Source organism: Helianthus annuus, chromosome 11 (genome assembly GCF_002127325.2).
Source record: "Helianthus annuus cultivar XRQ/B chromosome 11, HanXRQr2.0-SUNRISE, whole genome shotgun sequence".
NCBI classification, from domain to species: Eukaryota; Viridiplantae; Streptophyta; class Magnoliopsida; order Asterales; family Asteraceae; genus Helianthus; species Helianthus annuus.
In genome coordinates, this window is record NC_035443.2 from 14,732,948 (window position 1) to 14,750,021 (window position 17,074).

The 17,074-nt window shown below is 38.2% G+C and overlaps 1 protein-coding gene and 1 non-coding gene across 2 annotated transcripts; both read left to right on the forward strand.

Annotated features, from left to right (window-relative positions):
- Positions 1–3,698: 3,698 nt before the first annotated feature.
- On the forward strand, positions 3,699–3,805 carry LOC118484467. The gene has a single exon (XR_004873578.1). It is a non-coding gene; the product is annotated as a small nucleolar RNA R71 (small nucleolar RNA).
- Positions 3,806–15,281: 11,476 nt separating this feature from the next.
- Positions 15,282–16,529, forward strand: LOC110887863 (glutathione S-transferase T3-like). The gene is made up of 2 exons (XM_022135428.1): positions 15,282–15,468; positions 15,538–16,529. The coding sequence occupies exons 1-2, from the start codon at positions 15,282–15,284 to the stop codon at positions 16,527–16,529; spliced, it is 1,179 nt and encodes a 392-aa protein (XP_021991120.1).
- Positions 16,530–17,074: the final 545 nt, after the last annotated feature.

Genomic DNA, 17,074 nt, shown 5'->3' on the forward strand with positions numbered 1-17,074 from the left:
GTTTATACCAACATGTGACCTGGTCCTAAGAGAGTCCTAAGGTATATTTATACCTCACTAAAACGGGTCAGAACTGAAGTCAAAGCAAAAGTCAAACTTTTGCGACATTCGGCTCCGAACCGGTTCAATATAGCAAATGATCGATTCAAACGAGCGCAAACAAGTTTATATGCTTATTATCATGTTTTATGATTGTCAAAACAGGTTCCATAACATATATATTACAGATTATGCATAAATCGCTAAAATAGCTTTCTGTTGACTTTTTAACCGCACGTTTGACTCGACATTTGACATAGTTAGAGTGGTGATCAGGGGGAACCATTTTAGAGGTTTATTACCCACATAAATACCAACTCATAACCACTTTTGATTCGTCATAAGACTGAACCATCACTGAGTTATTTAAATGTCAAACCGTATTTACGATGGTTCGGTTTTTAGCTAAATACTAAGCAAATGTGGAACCACAAAGGGTTAGATCACTTACAGAGGTTGTGTTCTTGCTTATGGAGCAGAGATGAGGACTTGAGAGCACTTAGAATGATCAAGGATGTGAGTTTGAGTTGTGTGAATTGTTATGAGCTTAAGGCATGCTATTTATAGCCAATGCCAAGCAAACATGATCATTACAACACTTACAATCAGACCAGAGGTGATGGTAGGTGTCCCCTAAGTGTTATGGGTTGAGCATAGGGTGCCCATGCCCCATTTGTTGGTTATTGATCGTTCAAGGCTCCAAAAGTCAAGAAAACATCAACATTCTGCATCTGGGCACTTTACGCGGCCCGCATGGGAGTTCCCATGCATTTTAATGCGGGTCGCTTGAGTTTAATAAATCAGATGCGTAATTGAGGTGGCTCGCGGCCCGCCTCAACTTAAACATAACCTTCACGCGGGTCGCGAGAGGTTAAGATTTCAGAATTTTTAAATCTTTTGTTATGATTACAGAATCTGGCCATTAATAACGAAATCTTTCGTAATGATTTACCTGACCTTTCGGGTTTGAAGGGGTAACTTTGCGGTTTGGCCCTCGGTTATTTACCGATAGGGGCCTCGTGTTATTTACCCGCATTATTAAGTCCCCGGTTTATTTATTAATTATATTGGAAAGCCTTAACCTTCACTGTTGACGCTTTTAACCCTTCTTCTACGAATTTGATCGTAACTTTCTCGTTTCATATCGAAACTTCGCGAAATTCATATATATTATTTTAGTGAGTGCATAATACCGTTACAAAGTCTTTGGAACGTTAAAGGGTCACTCAGAGGTATTATTAAACATGTTGACACAGTTAACCCCTGTAGTTTGTAATCTCTCACTTTCTTTCGCGTTTTGTTTTTGTACGATCTATAATTTATTCGTTTGAAGGTTTAAGCATTATTTAGGGATACTATATAGTATATTTACCCTTGTTGACATTTATAACCCTCGAATTTATATACTTTCAAGGTTTGTCAAAATTAGTCCTTTATTTATTATAGATGCCACGTGTGAACAAATGACACGTGTTAACACATCATTGGACACAAAAATTCGAGGTGTTACACCCCCCCACACTTAAATTACACATTGTCCTCAATGTGTCCAAAAATAAGGTTTTTGGTCGATTAGGATGTGTAAAAGTGGTTTAAAAAGCAAAGATTTTTGTTACTGGCATCCTGGACACGGCCCCGTGGTGACCGGGCACGGCCCCGTGGTCAAGTGCCAGTAACAAAAGTTAGAGAATTGAAACAGAAGCCTGGACACGGGGGCGTGTCCGCTGAACACGGCTCGTGTCCAGTTACCTGAACTGGGTGTTTTCCTGCAGGTGGCTCAGCACGGGGGCGTGTTGGTTGGGCACGGCCCGTGTTGAGCCTTCTGTGATGGAGATTTGTGTCGGGTTGCTCTGTTCTTCGTGCATGGTTCCATTTTTCTCGTTCCCTTTTTCATCCATTACCACCATGAGTGTGTTTTATTCTGCAAAATAAAACTAAAAGATTAAACTAAACTAAGGATAGTTCCGCGGAATGCCTCCGTGGTGCGCCACGTTTATAAGGGTCCTTGGCTAGACCCGATTCGAGGTTATATATTTTCTGAGTGGGATGCTTGGCGTCCCATGTTACACCGTCGGAGAGCAGCATCCAAGCTCGAATCAATAACCTTCATGTAATTGACCGGGTCGTCATCTTCTATTCTCTTCCCAACTCCGAATTTCACTTCATCATCCCCATACCTCAAGGTGAGTGTCCCGTCATTCATATCCACCACTGCTTGGGCTGTGGCAAGAAAGGGTCTCCCTAGTATAAGTGGGACCTCGGTGTCTTCCTCCATATCGAGTATAACAAAGTCAGCTGGATAAACGAATCTGCTTACCTTTACCAAGACATTCTCGATGACACCTTGTGGGAATTTGACGGATCGATCAGCGAGTTGTATGCTCATTTTTGTAGGGCTCGTGGTTCCCAAGCCGAGCCTTTTGAACATTGACGAGGGCATGAGGTTAATGCTAGCTCCTAGGTCGGCTAAGGCATTGCGAATGGGCGATTCCCCTATTGAGCATGGAATCGTGAAGCTTCCGGGATCGATTTTCTGTTGGGGAAGTTTATTGAGCACGAGAGCAGAGCATTCTTCGCCTAAATTAACTAATTGCAAATTTTCAATTTTCCTCTTATGCGTAAGGAAGTCCCTCATGAATTTAGAGTATTTGGGCATTTGGGTTAGGACTTCGATAAAAGGAATATTGACGTGCAATTGTTTTAACAGACTTTCGAATTTTGCGAATTGCTCATTTGTCTTTTGACGAATTAACCTACCGGGGTACGGAACTCGAGGAGCCTTGGTCGGCTCTGGTGGTGGAGGAGAGTTCTTCTCCTGCAGAGGTGTTGGTATTGTTTCTTCCGTTGGCGGTGGCACTTCTGCAGGCCCTACGGTGCGGTTTCGTAGTGTGATGAGGTGAACTTGCGCCTTTGGGTTTGTTTCGGTATTGCTGGGTAATGCGCCTTGTGGTCTCTCGGAAAAGTTTTGAGCTATTTGATTTAATTGTTTTTCTATGTTTTGAATGCTAGCTTGTTGATTTCTAAAATTAGATTCTAATTGTAGAAATCTTTCCGAGTTTTTCTTATCAGTGTCAGAGACGAGGCGAGATATAGTATCTTCGAGCCTTTCTCGTCCACCTTGTTGTTGAGTGAAATTTTGTGACTCATTTCTTGGTTGCTGAAAGTTTGTTCGTTGGGTTTGTTGGTTACTACTATTGCCAGGTTCCCTCCAACCAAGGTTTGGGTGGTTTCGCCATCCTTGGTTGTAAGTCCCCGTTGGGGGACCCGACGGCCTAGGTCTATTGTCAATGTAGTTTACCATTTCTTGTTGATCGTCTGTTTCTTTCATGCAACTCCAATTTTCATGTGACCCACCACACCCTTCACAAGCCATAACCGAGACTGTTTTTGTCATTTCCAATTTTTTTATCTTTGAAGAAAGAGCCTCGATTTGTGCTTGTAAAGAAGTGCTTTCATCGACCTTATGGGCGCCCGGGGCGATAGACTTATTTCCCCGGGGGGTGTGCCATTGAAAATTGGTTTGAGCAATTTCCTCAATTTGATTATATATTTCGTGTGGGCGTCGATTACCTAAAAGTCCCCCGGAGCTAGAATCAAGTGTCTGCCTAGTGTGTGGCAACAATCCATTATAGAAAGTGGATACTTGTTGCCATATTGCGAGGCCGTGATGGGGACATTTGCCTAATAGCTCCTTGAACCTTTCCCAAGTTTCATATAAGGATTCCCCGTCCTCTTGTGAATATGTATTAATTTCAGCCATTAACTTAGCAGTTTTAGAAGGAGGGAAATACTTATATAGAAATTTTTGGGCTAGTTCATCCCAGGTGTTTACCGATCCAGCTGGGAGGGTGTTGAGCCAAGCTTTCGCTCGGTCTTTTAGTGAGAAGGGAAACATACGGAGGCGGATGGCGTCGTTTGATGCTCCATTGATCCGAAAGGTATCACATATTTCCAAGAAATTAGTTATATGTAGATGGGGATCCTCGTCCGCAAGCCCATGGAAGGTTGCGGAGTTTTGGAGCATTTGTATCAAATGTGGCCGAAGTTCGAAGTTATTGGCTTCGACATTCGGAGCATTGATAGCGGCGCCTAGATTACCTACGGTGGGTCGTAGATAATCCATAAGGGTACGTTGGTCCGCCATTGGAGGTGGATCACCCGAAACCTTCTCTTGGTTTTTGGCTTTTAACCTTTTTCTGAGAAAGCGTTCGGGTTCTTCTAGTGGTTCTTTTATGTCTTTATTGGAACTGGAGCTCATACACTACGTGAGGGTGGCGTCGGGTTCCAAGTCCTGCAATAAAAACAAAAAAGAATGTTGGTCAGAAGGTTCACCACGGCCCCGTGTTGAGCGAACACGGCCCGTGGTCGGAATTTCAGTGATTGTTTTCCAGATCCCAGTTACTGGAAGTTGGACACGGCCCCGTGTTGCACCGGCACGGCCCCGTGGTCAGCCTTCTGTAACTTGGAAAACAAAAACTGCCAGTGACGATGCTGAACACGGCCCGTGTCCGACCAGGCACGGCCCCGTGTTGAGCTCTGCAGAAGCTGAAAATCTAAGAAAAAATCCTAAAAAATTAAAGAAAAACAAAAATATGATTAGGCCGTTGATTCCTAACTTTCTTAAAATCCTTGTGTCCCCGGCAACGGCGCCAAAAACTTGATGTGCGTGAAGTGTGTTATATTTTAGATGTATATTTAAGCCCCTTTTTACACTTTTAGCCAAGTTTTAAATTTATAAAACACGATATTTACTAACACTAAACACACATATGGGCAAGTGCACCCATCGTGGACGTAGTATAGTGTTGGTAAGATACCGAGGTCGTCCAAGGACACAAGAGCTTTTAATACCGGTTTATCCTCAACGTCTAATCAAATCAAAAAGTGAGAAAAATGTTTTAATCTAAGAAAATAAAAACTAACTAAATGCTGAAAAATAAAATAAAATAAAAACAGATAGACAAGATGAATCACTTGGATCCGACACGTGTATTAGTATAACCTTTGATTATTTTCGCACTTTTGCACTTGTTTAAGAGATTATCTTAGTTATTGTAGTAGGCCCCTCTTTTGAATGCGACGTTACCCTCAACCCAGTAGTTTGAGTCAGCAAGGATACAGTCCTAAATAGCCGGGTTATAGTATTAATAGTAGTTAACTTATGAGGGGGTCAAAGAGTTTGGATCCCCGCCATCCAATACCTATGGGCATTGAAAGAGATCCTACTAAATTTGACCCAGGTCCCAAGCAGGACCTCTAAACGCTGAACAAGGGCAAGACCCTTACCAAACCGTTCCCTTAACCCCCGACCAGGTAGCCAACATACCTCCATATAGACCGTGGAGATATGAATGGTGAAAATCTTTTATTTTATATAGACAGTAAAATAACGCCAAGACACCACGGACAAACGATAAGGAAAGATCACCTTCAACATAAGTAACTAGTTATTAAAGTCATTAATACAAAACCAAATAAAAAGTGCAAAAGATTAAAAATAAAAAGTATTATACTAAACACTTGTCTTCACCAAGTGATGTAAGAGACTTAGGCAAACATGGCCTTGATTGTCAAGAACTCTTACGATCAATCTTGGATCCCGAGACGACTCACACACTCTACGATGGACAATGGATGATGGTGTTATGGTGGTGGTGGGTGGTGGATGAAGTGTGAGAGAGGTGGTGTGCCAAGGGATGAAATGGAATGAAGCCAAGCACCCCTATTTATAGGCTGAACAGAAGGCTGGGCACGGCCCCGTGTCCGCTGGACACGCCCCCGTGCCCGTCTGACATTCTCTCTCTTCATTAATTGTAATTCGCAATTACAATTAATGCGCCTGCTGTACTTTCACCACGCCCCTGTGCTCGCTGGACACGGCCCCGTGGTGGGCAATGGAAGCTTCTACTGGTTTGTCTTTTCTGCTGCTTCCTGGGCACGCCCCCGTGTTCGCTGGACACGGGGCGTGTTCAGTCTCTGTTTTCTCTTCTTTGCCTTGGGAGGTGCCGTTGAGGGTCCGGGCAGTCTACTTTTGTTCCTTTTCTTGTATTTATGCTAGAATTAGTTGTCTTTTTGCTCCTTTTGTGATTTTGAGCTCATTTCATCCTGAAAATACAAAAGGAGGACAAAAACACTCTTTTTCCAACATTAGTACTTAAAAAGGGTTAGTTTTATGCCTTAATTGATGTGATTTATATGTTGTATTTTACACACATCATTGATCTTGGTCCAATACCTTTCACTAGGCAATGGAGGTATTGAGAACTCATAAGCCTTCATGTATGTATCTTTGTGATAACACACATCAACATAGTCTTTAGCATTCTGATGTAAAAAACCAGCAACAGCACATACATGTTTACAAGGATATCCCCTTAAATCCCATTTTCTACATGTGCAGCTTCTCTTTTCAAGATCCACAGAGACATCATCAAAATCCCTTACTTGAAAAACTTGATATGATGAGGGATACACCTCACATCTATAAGAAGCAGCTTTTGAAAATTCAAGTTTTTCCTAGATTTTAGGGCATATGATAACATCTCTCAGCCATCTCTGTCCTTTTTGTCACTAACCTACTCATGACCTGAATCCTTATATCCTCTAACATATGAATTATGTGTTTTGACCTTGCATTAATGATAAAACCATTAAAGGTTTCTGCCATGTTGTTTACTATTACATCACACTTGGTGTGGGTGTTCAAATAGCACCTGTTAAACCAGTTGGGATTCTGCTTCAGTAAGGCCTCTACAGCATCAGGATTGATTGCTTTCATGTCTTCAATTGCTTGTAGATAGTCACTTTCAGAGTAAGCCCTAGCTGATTTCCAAAACAACTCTTTCAGCTCCTCATCTTTGAATGATTTGTGCCAATTTGCATAGATGTGCCTTGCACAGTTTCTATGCTCTGTAAACAACTTTTAACAGACCCTGCCAAAGCATTTCAACATAAGTAATGAATGCCTAAATAACTGATTTAAGAAGACAGAATTGAGTAACAACCTTTTGCTGGTCAGAAATCAATGTCCATGAAAGCCCAGCATCATTTACTTCCAAACATAGCAGTAACTCATGCATGAACCATTCCCAACTGTCATTGTTTTCTCCTTCAACAACTGCCCAAGCCACATGATACATTTGGTTATTAGCATCCCTCCCAACAGCAGTTAACAACATTCCTCCAAGGAAGGTCTTTAGAAAACACCCATCTAAGCACAACACCTTCCTGCATCCAGCTAGAAACCCTTTTTTAAGACCATCAAAACATACAAACAGTCTGAAGAATGCTTCACATGTGGCCTCTGGATCTAGATTAATGAAACCTGGTGGAGCAGTTTCCAACTTGAAAGTTGATGATGGATTTGCTTTCCTTAATGCATTCAGATATGAACCAATCTTACTGTAATGATCTCTCATTGATCCATGAAGCTTCTTATGTGCACTTTTCTTAGCCTTATAAGCCAACCACTTACTTATAATCACCTTGTACTTTTGTCTCATAGCAGTTATGATTTCCTTTGCAGACCAGTGTGGTTTGGACTTAAATAAAGGTAGGAACTCATCACCTATAAACTTAGCAGTTAGTTGCCTGTTCTTTATCATGTTTCTTTGGCAAGTGTGATGGTTTTTCACACTTTTAATCATGTAACACTCTTTCCCTGTGTGCATTGAACAAAATAGATAGAAAGGACACCCTGCTACACACTTGATTACTACACGACCTTCTTGTTTGCTATCACTCTTTGCTATGAAAAGATTCCTGCCATTAGACACAGCATATCTTCTAACTGCCTCCTTAAAGGAATCCCTTGAAGCAAACCTTGTCCCAACTTTCCAAACAAACTTCTTCCAGTTAGTTTGTGCACTTACACTTGGAGCATTTTCCCTAAACTTTTTACCTCGAACATCATCTTCTTCACTATCACCTGGTGTGGCAATATCACCATCTGATTCTTCATAACTACTGTATCCCTCTACATGTGTACAACCTGCATCATTAGATTCATGCAAATTACCTTCTTCTTCATTAGGTTTGATACACTCTTCAAGTATCTTCTTTGTGGCTGCTTCTTCATCCTTGGTAGCTTGTTTAATTGCATCTTGTGATTGTTTCCATTCAAAATCTTCTTTGTCTGAATCTAAGCCAACCAATTCTTCCAAAACCTCATCAGAATAACAATCCTCATCATCATCACAACTGGACTCTTCATTGTAATCACTGTCTTCACTGTCTTTACTGTCCTGTTCTAAATCAGCTTCTTTATCACTATGTTGACCAAAGACTTCTTCCTGTACAACCTCTTTTACTGATTCTTTCACAACCTCTTTAAGATTTGTTTCCTTATCTATATCAAATGCCCATGAAGCCTCATGTACTGGTTCTTCAACAACCTGTTTAATACCTGATGTACTTCTAGATCTAGGGACTTCAGGAGTTGTAAAACATTTACCAGATGCCCTACCCACTTTCACGTGTACTACTTTTTTTCTGGGCTTGGGTACTAGTTTTTTGGGTTGGGCTTGTCGTTTAATGGGCTGGGAACTAGACTTAGGTTTAATGGGTTGGGTACCGGACTGGCAACTGGACTGGGCCTGTGGTTTACTGGGTTGGGAACAGTGGTGGGTCTTATGCTCAGACATAATTGGGCTACGTTGAACAAAGACTTCAATGAACGATTCACTCCAATTTTTAGCCTTCATTGCAAGTTCCAACACATCTTTATCATCACGAAACAGTTTAAAATCACCATTATCCGCATCCATCCCATACATATAAAAATCCCTATTTTCATACTCGTTGGTTTCCAATACATAATCAACTAGCTCAAAGTATGCGGTATGATCAAAATCCATTTGGATTAACTTAGAATTACCAACGATATACTGAGGTTGATCAAAAGAGAAATCAAGACAACCACCGTACCAAAGCATAACATCTATACGCTCTATAACTTAAATCAGTGTGTAAAATCACAATGCAATCAACCCTAACATAAACCTTACCTCTTCGGAGTCTGAATGTTGCCTGCAATCGTCGATGATCAAGGAACTAGGGTTTGATCGCCAACATCAAAGTGAACTGGTGAACTGGGTTGGGTTTTGTTAAAATGCAACTGATTAGAGAGGGAAAGGGGGTATTTATTGAGGCTCTGTCCACGTGTGCTTCCAACTCATCATTTAAATGCCACATAGGCTTAAAATACTAACTCAGTTAGTGATTTTTTAACGAAGGGGTGACAGTGACACCAAGTTGTCCAGTTGGGGGTGGTGGGAGCCAACTTGAAAGTTGAGCGTGATATCGGCCAATTTTGCAAAGTTGAGAGTGATACAGTCCATTTCCCCAAAAAATAATACATAAGAACTAAGGTGACTAAAAGAGAAAAAAGGGGGAAGCTGTGAAGGTGAAGGGGACATTGTGGGTGGTTCTGTGATGGGGACATTCTGGGTTTTCTTGATTAGGTTTTCAAAAGAAGAGGAGAGGTAGTGTTGGTGGGGATTGTGGTTGGTTATGTGACCGGGATGTTGTGTTGGGTTTCTTGAAAGTGAACATTTTGGTGGTGGTGTTTATCGAATCGAATATCGAATTTTCGAATTATTCGAATCGAATTGTTCGAATAATTTTTATTTTTCCTTGAATTCGTATTCGATTCGAATTCGATTAAAACCTACCGAATTCGATTCGAATAAAAAACTCAATTCGTATTCGATTCCTATTCGATTATAAATTTGAATTCGAATCAAATTCGAATAAATTCAGATTCTTTAAAAACATGTAAAAAAACTTTCAAAATGAAACATTAATTTTAAAGCAGCCATAAAGCACGATATCTCACATTAAAAAGTTCCAAATAAACTACCACAAGTCTAAAATTCAAAACGAGAAGTCGGGAATAACCACTCCACATTACAAGTTAATATTTTTACGCTTAGAAATCAATTGATAGATTTGTTACTTAAGTTTAGTTATAGGCCATGTCATGTAGTGGGTTTGATAATGGGTAATTCAATACTCGGAAAAAAATTGAAAATAATTTATAGTATAGCCTAATAAAAGTTATATATGTATTACAAATAAAAATAATTAATAAAAATGTATAATTTTTATTTGATTTTCGGATCGAATCGAATTTGAAATTATAAATTCGTATTCGATTTACTTGACTCGAATTGAATCGAATTCGAATTCTTATAATCAAAACGAATTCTTGATAATCAAATCGAATTAAACGAATTTCGAATTTTTCGAATTCGAAACGAATTCGGCACACCCCTAGTGTTGTGGTTCTATGGCGGGGTGGTGGTGGGTGGCAGAGTTGGGTGATGGTGAGTGTTATGGTGGAGGTGGGCAGCAGAGGTGGGTGACGAGGTGGGTGATAACTAGTGGTGGTTCTAGTTGTGGTGGGGTTGTAGAGAGAGAAAGTAGAAAGAAGAAGAAGAGAATCGGTTGGGGTGGGTCGGTTTAACAATTTAATCTTTATGTTTTATCAAATGGCAATTTACTCTATAAAAATATTAATTTCTATTCACGTCATTAAAAATTAACTGTTTTAGACTTTAATTAGGAAAAACTAATGGAAGAAATTAGGTTGAAAGTTGGACTCTCCTCGTACGTTTCTTTAGTCCTGGCAAGACAAGCTCATATATTCTATTTTTGATTGATATGGGTATTTTAATTTTAAAATGGGTTAAGACGGGCTAAACAAAATTAGTTACTAGGTTAGGATAGGTTGTGAAGTGCTAGATAAAAAAAGTGATTAGGTGACGATGGGTATGGGATAAGACCAAAGCAGGCCAGGACGGGTTAAAATTAGGGCTGTAAACGAACCGAACGAACACGAACAAGGCTATGTTCGTGTTCGTTCGTTAAGGAAATTTGGATGTTCGTGAACTGTTCGCGAACACATGACGAACAGAAGTTTGTGTTCGTGTTCGTTCGTTAAGGAATTTTGGTTGTTCACGAACAGTTCATGAACATTAACCACGAACACAAACGAACACAAATGAACTTTAATTTTGAAAATTAAAAAAGACACCGTTAATCTTAAACATTGTACACAACGAAAGTAGTTAAATATAACCATTTAAAGATTGAAGGGATGGATAATATTGGGTTCAATCGATTGGAGATAAGCTGAATGAAGGAGCTTGATATCAAAAGAGGGAGAGGGCCAGAGAGAGGGAAATAATACATATGGGGAAAGTAAAAAATTAATAAAACATAAAAAACTTTTAGAAAAATAAACATAAAAAAACGAACACGAACGGACATAAACAAACGAACACGAACGAACATAAACGAACATATTACCGAACGTTCACGAACGCAGTCGAACGAACGAGACCTTTGTTCGTGTTCGTTCGTTAAGCTTATCGAACGAAATTTTTTGTTCGCGTTCGTTCGTTAAGCTTATCGAACGAACATAAACGAACTTCCCGCCGAACGGTTCACGAACTGTTCGCTGAACGTTCGGTTCGTTTACAGCTCTAGTTAAAATCATTTAATTAAGTAAAAAACTCAAATAATTTTAAATGGAAGGATCACCATCTGGATATATCCATATAAAAAATATAATAAGAAACTCAAAAAAATAAAAATGTCACAAAAAACTAAAAAAATTCTAAATATAAAAAAACTATAAAAAATAAATAAATCACAAAAAAATAAAAAAACTCTAAAAATAAAAAAATCACAAAAAAAAAATCAAAATCAAAAAATCTTAAAATAAAAAAAAATCAAAAAAATTCTAAAAAGTAAAAAACTAATTTTAAAAAATAAAAAAAATCAACAAATTCAAAAAAAAAATTTAAATAATTCTAAAAAACAAAAAAAATTCTAAAAAAGTCAAAAAAGTTGTAAAAAATCTAAGATGATAAATGATTGCCCATTTCATGACAGTGGATTTACCCTTAGGTGAATATCGACCTATTTAACCTGTTTCTCTTTTAATTTATTTTTTATTTGACGCATTGGTGATAAATAATTGCTCATTTCATGACATTCATAATCCAAACAAATTGTTGCAAGATCTCTCAAAAGGCTTTTAATTGAATATGGTGATGATTCGAAGAAAGTTTTAAATCCTTTTACATCTCTTTCCAATGCACTACAAAGGCTTATCGTGATATTTTTGGATCTTTGTAGGCAAGGAGTCTTGAAGCAGAGTTCAATGATCAAATGCATATGTCTGGTAAACCGGTGTATACAAAAGTTGAGGATGGTAATGATAGGGGCGGAATTGTAGTTGTTACGGGCGTAGCCCGGGCTACGGCTCAAGTTTTTAATAGTAGTGTAATTTTTTTTATTTTTATACATAGGACACCCCTAAACAAGTACGAGGACACCCCTCAAAATTTTTTTTACAAAATAATAAGCCTAGTTGGTAAGCCCAAATAAGTAAATAATAGCACATTAGGTAAGCCCAAATAAGTAAATAATAGCCCAAGATTGAATGATTATTGATTTGGGCGGCATGTTGGATATCAAACGTCGACTCCAATTCTCCAGACTCCAATAGTCAGATCATTGAACGAACGAACAGAAAAGAGGCAACTTCGAACGAACATAATTGGACTTCGGCAGATCATTGAACGAACAGACGGACTCGACTCCAAAAACGAACGAACATAAATACTGAAATACAGAATCCGCACTTGAACTTCGACAGGTTTGTTCGATTTCGAACAGAAAATACAGGTTTGTTTCGATTTCGAACAGATTGTTTGATTGATAATTGTTACTTGTTAGTTTGATGATTGATAGTTATTTGATAATTGGCACTTTGGCAGCAACACAGAATTGGCAGGTTTGTTAGATTTCGAACAAAACTACAGAAGTCAGAAGATCTTCTTCGAATCGAAATCGAAGTTCGAACAGAATTCGCACTTCGGCAGCAGCGACAGAAACATAATTCAGGTTTGTTTGATTGTTATTCACTTATTTGATTGATAATTGTTTGAACTTTGATTGTTATTTGATTGATAATTGTTTGAAATTTGATTGTTATTTGATTGATAATTGTTCGAACATGTTGTTATTTGTTAGTTTGTTTGTTCGAACAGGTTGTTACTTGTTAGTGTGATTGATAATTGTTCGAACGAACAGGTTGTTACTTTGCTTGTACCAGTTGCAACCGCATGCGTTGAAAGATGTTTTTTCGAAATTGAAGCTTGTCAATACGGATTTACGCAATCGAATGAGCCAAGAATTTTTGAACAATGCCATGGTTTGTGCGGTCGAAAAGGATTTTTTACGTGAAGTAAAAGACGACGATGTGATGTAACGATTTCAAGCTATGAAAAAAAGAAGAGGACAAATCTATTAGGTAATTTTTTTACTTTATTTATTTGTTATCGTTTTTTTAATACTGTATGATTGCACGGTAAAAAAAAAATTTTTGGGTACCCCTGAGTTAATGTTCTAGTTCCGCCGCTGGTAATGATACTAATCTTGGATTCACAAAATAGAACATTTGTTTAAACAGTAACACATGCAGCGATTAAAACTCTTGATTTTAAAAGGATTACTGAGATAGATGGTGTGGTGGTTTCGTTTGAAACCAAGCCCATTCCAGTCACTTTTATTTTAATTTTTTGAGGTTTTTAAAAATAGATAAATGTTTTATATTTTTATCGATTTGATGCCATGTTTCTTTTATGGTAATATAGAAGTTGAATATGCAATGTGCTTAAAAACACCCCTCTGTGTTAGTTGTCAGGTAACGGGTCAAAACAAACATGTTTTTTTTCTTAAATCTGGATAAAAACATTTTGAAAACGAGCTGCCAGCTCTCCAACCTTCAACTATGTATATGCTTTCATTTAACTTGAATGTATTTTTAGTTAGAAACCGTTTGAGTAATTTGAGTAAAATATTATAACTTACAGAGTTACAGGTGCGGAACCAGTGTTGTTGACTTTTGCGACATGCAATTTAGGTGTACATTGGATATTTGAATGTGGCATGTCAACCTATGTCTGATATGCTTTCAAAAGGTGCTCCGTAGGCACTTATTTTTTTCCTACAATCTGTAGATACAACATTTTATTAATTAAACTGAATATCTTTTTAAAATTACTTTCAACAAAGTCGATTCACAGAGAAATTTGTATTGTACATTATTTATATACAATATGATAGTATCTGCCTATCATGTTTCCTTGCACTCACATAATGGCACCATAGTTTTTATTTCAAGGGTTAGTATGATTTCTTTATACAAGAAGATACCTTTTCAAATTCAAAGAAGGCAATTTCCTTTATCAGTTTGTTTTTGCTATCTCGATTAACAAAAGTCAAGAAAGTCGTTATCCAAAGTTGGTCTCTATTTAAAAGATCTTGTTTTTACTCATGGTCAATTGCACGTCGCTTTATCAAGAGTCAAGATGAGAGAAGGTGTCAAAATTTTAGTATTTGATGCTGATGGTAACCCGACACCGCAGACATCTAATGTGGTTTATAAGGAGATATTTGGTAACTTATGATGTAATTTTCAGTTTCAGTTTGATGTATTTGAAGTTTTTCCTTTAAATTATTTTGGTTTGAAATAAATTTTCGCAAACTGTATTGACTACTTTATTGTGTCTTATATTGACTACTTTATTATGTTGAAGTTGGTATGCTAAGTAATTATAACAGTTGTTTCAATAGCCATATGTTATTTATTTTAAAATGAAAGATTATATCCTCAGCAAACCAATAATCTTATCTCATAATTTATGTAGGATTATCAATGAATGTCCTCCTCACAAATTTTTAAAAAATAAGTCGTTATACTTAAAAAATTATACATGATCATTAACTAATAAAATAAAACAACCCTTGGGTACCACGGGTAATAACCTAGTTTTATTTATATAGTTTGAAATTTTGATCTATACGCCTGTTAGACTAAGGGGAGTGGGGCGACTCCCACCCCTAGATCGCCTGGTATCGCCTGGAACACCGCCCCCGGGGGCGACTTGGGTGGCGACCCCCTCTTGCCCGACTCAACCACGTCGCCCAACTCTCACACTTTCCCACAATGTATCCGTTGCCAACGGATAGTTTGGCCAAGCTTTTTTATTTTTTATTTTTTTTAATCCAACCTTTATAAATAATACCCCATATCAAACACATTTTTACCACAATCTTCTCTCAAATCATCAAAATTTATACCAATCTTCTATCAACTCATCAAAATGTATCCCCACAACATCCCTCCTTTCAACCAAAATACACAATCTTCCAATCCACAACCCGATATGGCGGACCCAAACGTTTTAAATAACCCCGCTTTTTACGCCTATTTCAATAATATGCACGTTGCTAGCCCTACACCGCAAGTATACTACAACAATACGCCCATACTGCAACATATGGGGTTCACCACTTGGAACACACAACAACCCGGTGGTTTTCAAAACGTTGGAGGATCGAGACAACAAAATGGTATAAATTTTTTAGATATTTTTCGTAAAGAATATGTTTTTTTTTTAACTTTGTTTGTATTCCATCTAGTGGTTGATTTAGATGACGAAGAAATTCCGGAGACCCAGTTCGATGTCGGTCAAAATGATGTTGAACCTCAAAAAAAGAAACGTTCACACAAGAGGAAAACACCGGGTGAAGAACGCTTGAAAACCAAACCGATACCATGGACTTCCAACGAGGAAATGAGCTTGTCCAAGGCTTGGCTAGAAATAACCGAAGACCCGAGATGTAGTAACTATCAAAATGAAAAAACATATTGGTCTCGTATTTACAACGTTTTCCTCAAGTTGGAAGATGAAGAAGATGGATACCGTGATGCCGATGGTATCGGCGCGAAGTGGCGTAAAATGTGTCCTTTGATTCAAAGTTTCAACCAAATATACACTCGCCTAAGTAACTCGCGTGTGCGCCAAAGTGGTTCCGACGATGCGATGCTCCAAGCAAACGCCCAAAATGAATTCCGAGTCGAACACAAGAAGGCGTTTCCTTATCTTGCTATTTGGCAATTTTTAAGAAGGAGTTCGGAATTTCACACAGTCATCGCCTTCGATCCATTTAAAACTCGTGGCCAACCGTCGGCTAAGCGGTCAAAAACCTCATCCTCAAACGACCATCAAAGTACCGGGTCGGACGCTCGGTGTCAAATAAATCTCAACGACATTGAGGAAGACAACGAAGAGCCACATGAAGAGGCCGAAGCGTTTCAACCACCACGACTGCCGGTTGGCCGAGATAGGGCCAAAAAAGCCGCCCAACCGTCTTCTAGCGGTGTACGAATCGACTACACCGAAACGTTCGAAAAAGTGACCAATAAGTTAGACGGCTTGTTGCAAACGAGAAAACAACGGATCAACTTAAAAAAAGAACACGGGGACCGAAAGCTAAAGCTGAAAGAAAGTCGTCAAAAAGCACTTGATTTGCAAATATTAACAACCGACACGACAAACCTTACTGGAGCCGAGCTCGCTTTAGCCGAGCAAATGAAGCAAGAAATTCGAGAAAAATATAACCTTTGTTGAAGTAATTTTTTTATTTTGGTTGAAGTAATTTTTTTTTTAGTTGATGTATTTTTTTATTTTGGTTGAAGTAATTTTTTTTTAGTTGATGTATTTTTTTTATTTTGGTTGAAGTAATTTTTTTTAGTTGATATATTTTTTTATTTTGGTTGAAGTAAAAAAGGACTTTTATAAAAAATAGGACTTTTTTTTATATCTTTTACATAAAAAAGACAAAATAAATCAATCCACGTGTCGCAAGACGCCCCACCCAGCAAGGTTGCCCCACTTCCCCTTTTTTGGTCAAAATCCTCTTATGTGACGTGGCGCCACGTGTCGCAAAACGCCCACTCAAAAGGTTGTCCCACTACACTCAGTCTTATGTTTTGATGACCATATGGAAGCTTCTGAATTCTTGACCTAGGATTTTTTTCTATAGTGTCATTTTTTTATACTAGATTTATAACAACTAGGAATAATTTTTTGGGTTGTATTATGTAATAAAGGCTAGTATCTTAAAAAAAAATACAATTTCTTTAAAAAATAATATTATAAATACAAAGTAATTT

Bases quoted from the DNA above. Each gene is read 5' to 3' on its own strand.
- LOC110887863 (XM_022135428.1), top strand. From the start codon at position 15,282: ATGGCGGACCCAAACGTTTTAAATAACCCCGCTTTTTACGCCTATTTC. The intron at 15,469-15,537 runs GTATAAATTTTT...TATTCCATCTAG, and splicing joins AGGATCGAGACAACAAAATG to TGGTTGATTTAGATGACGAA.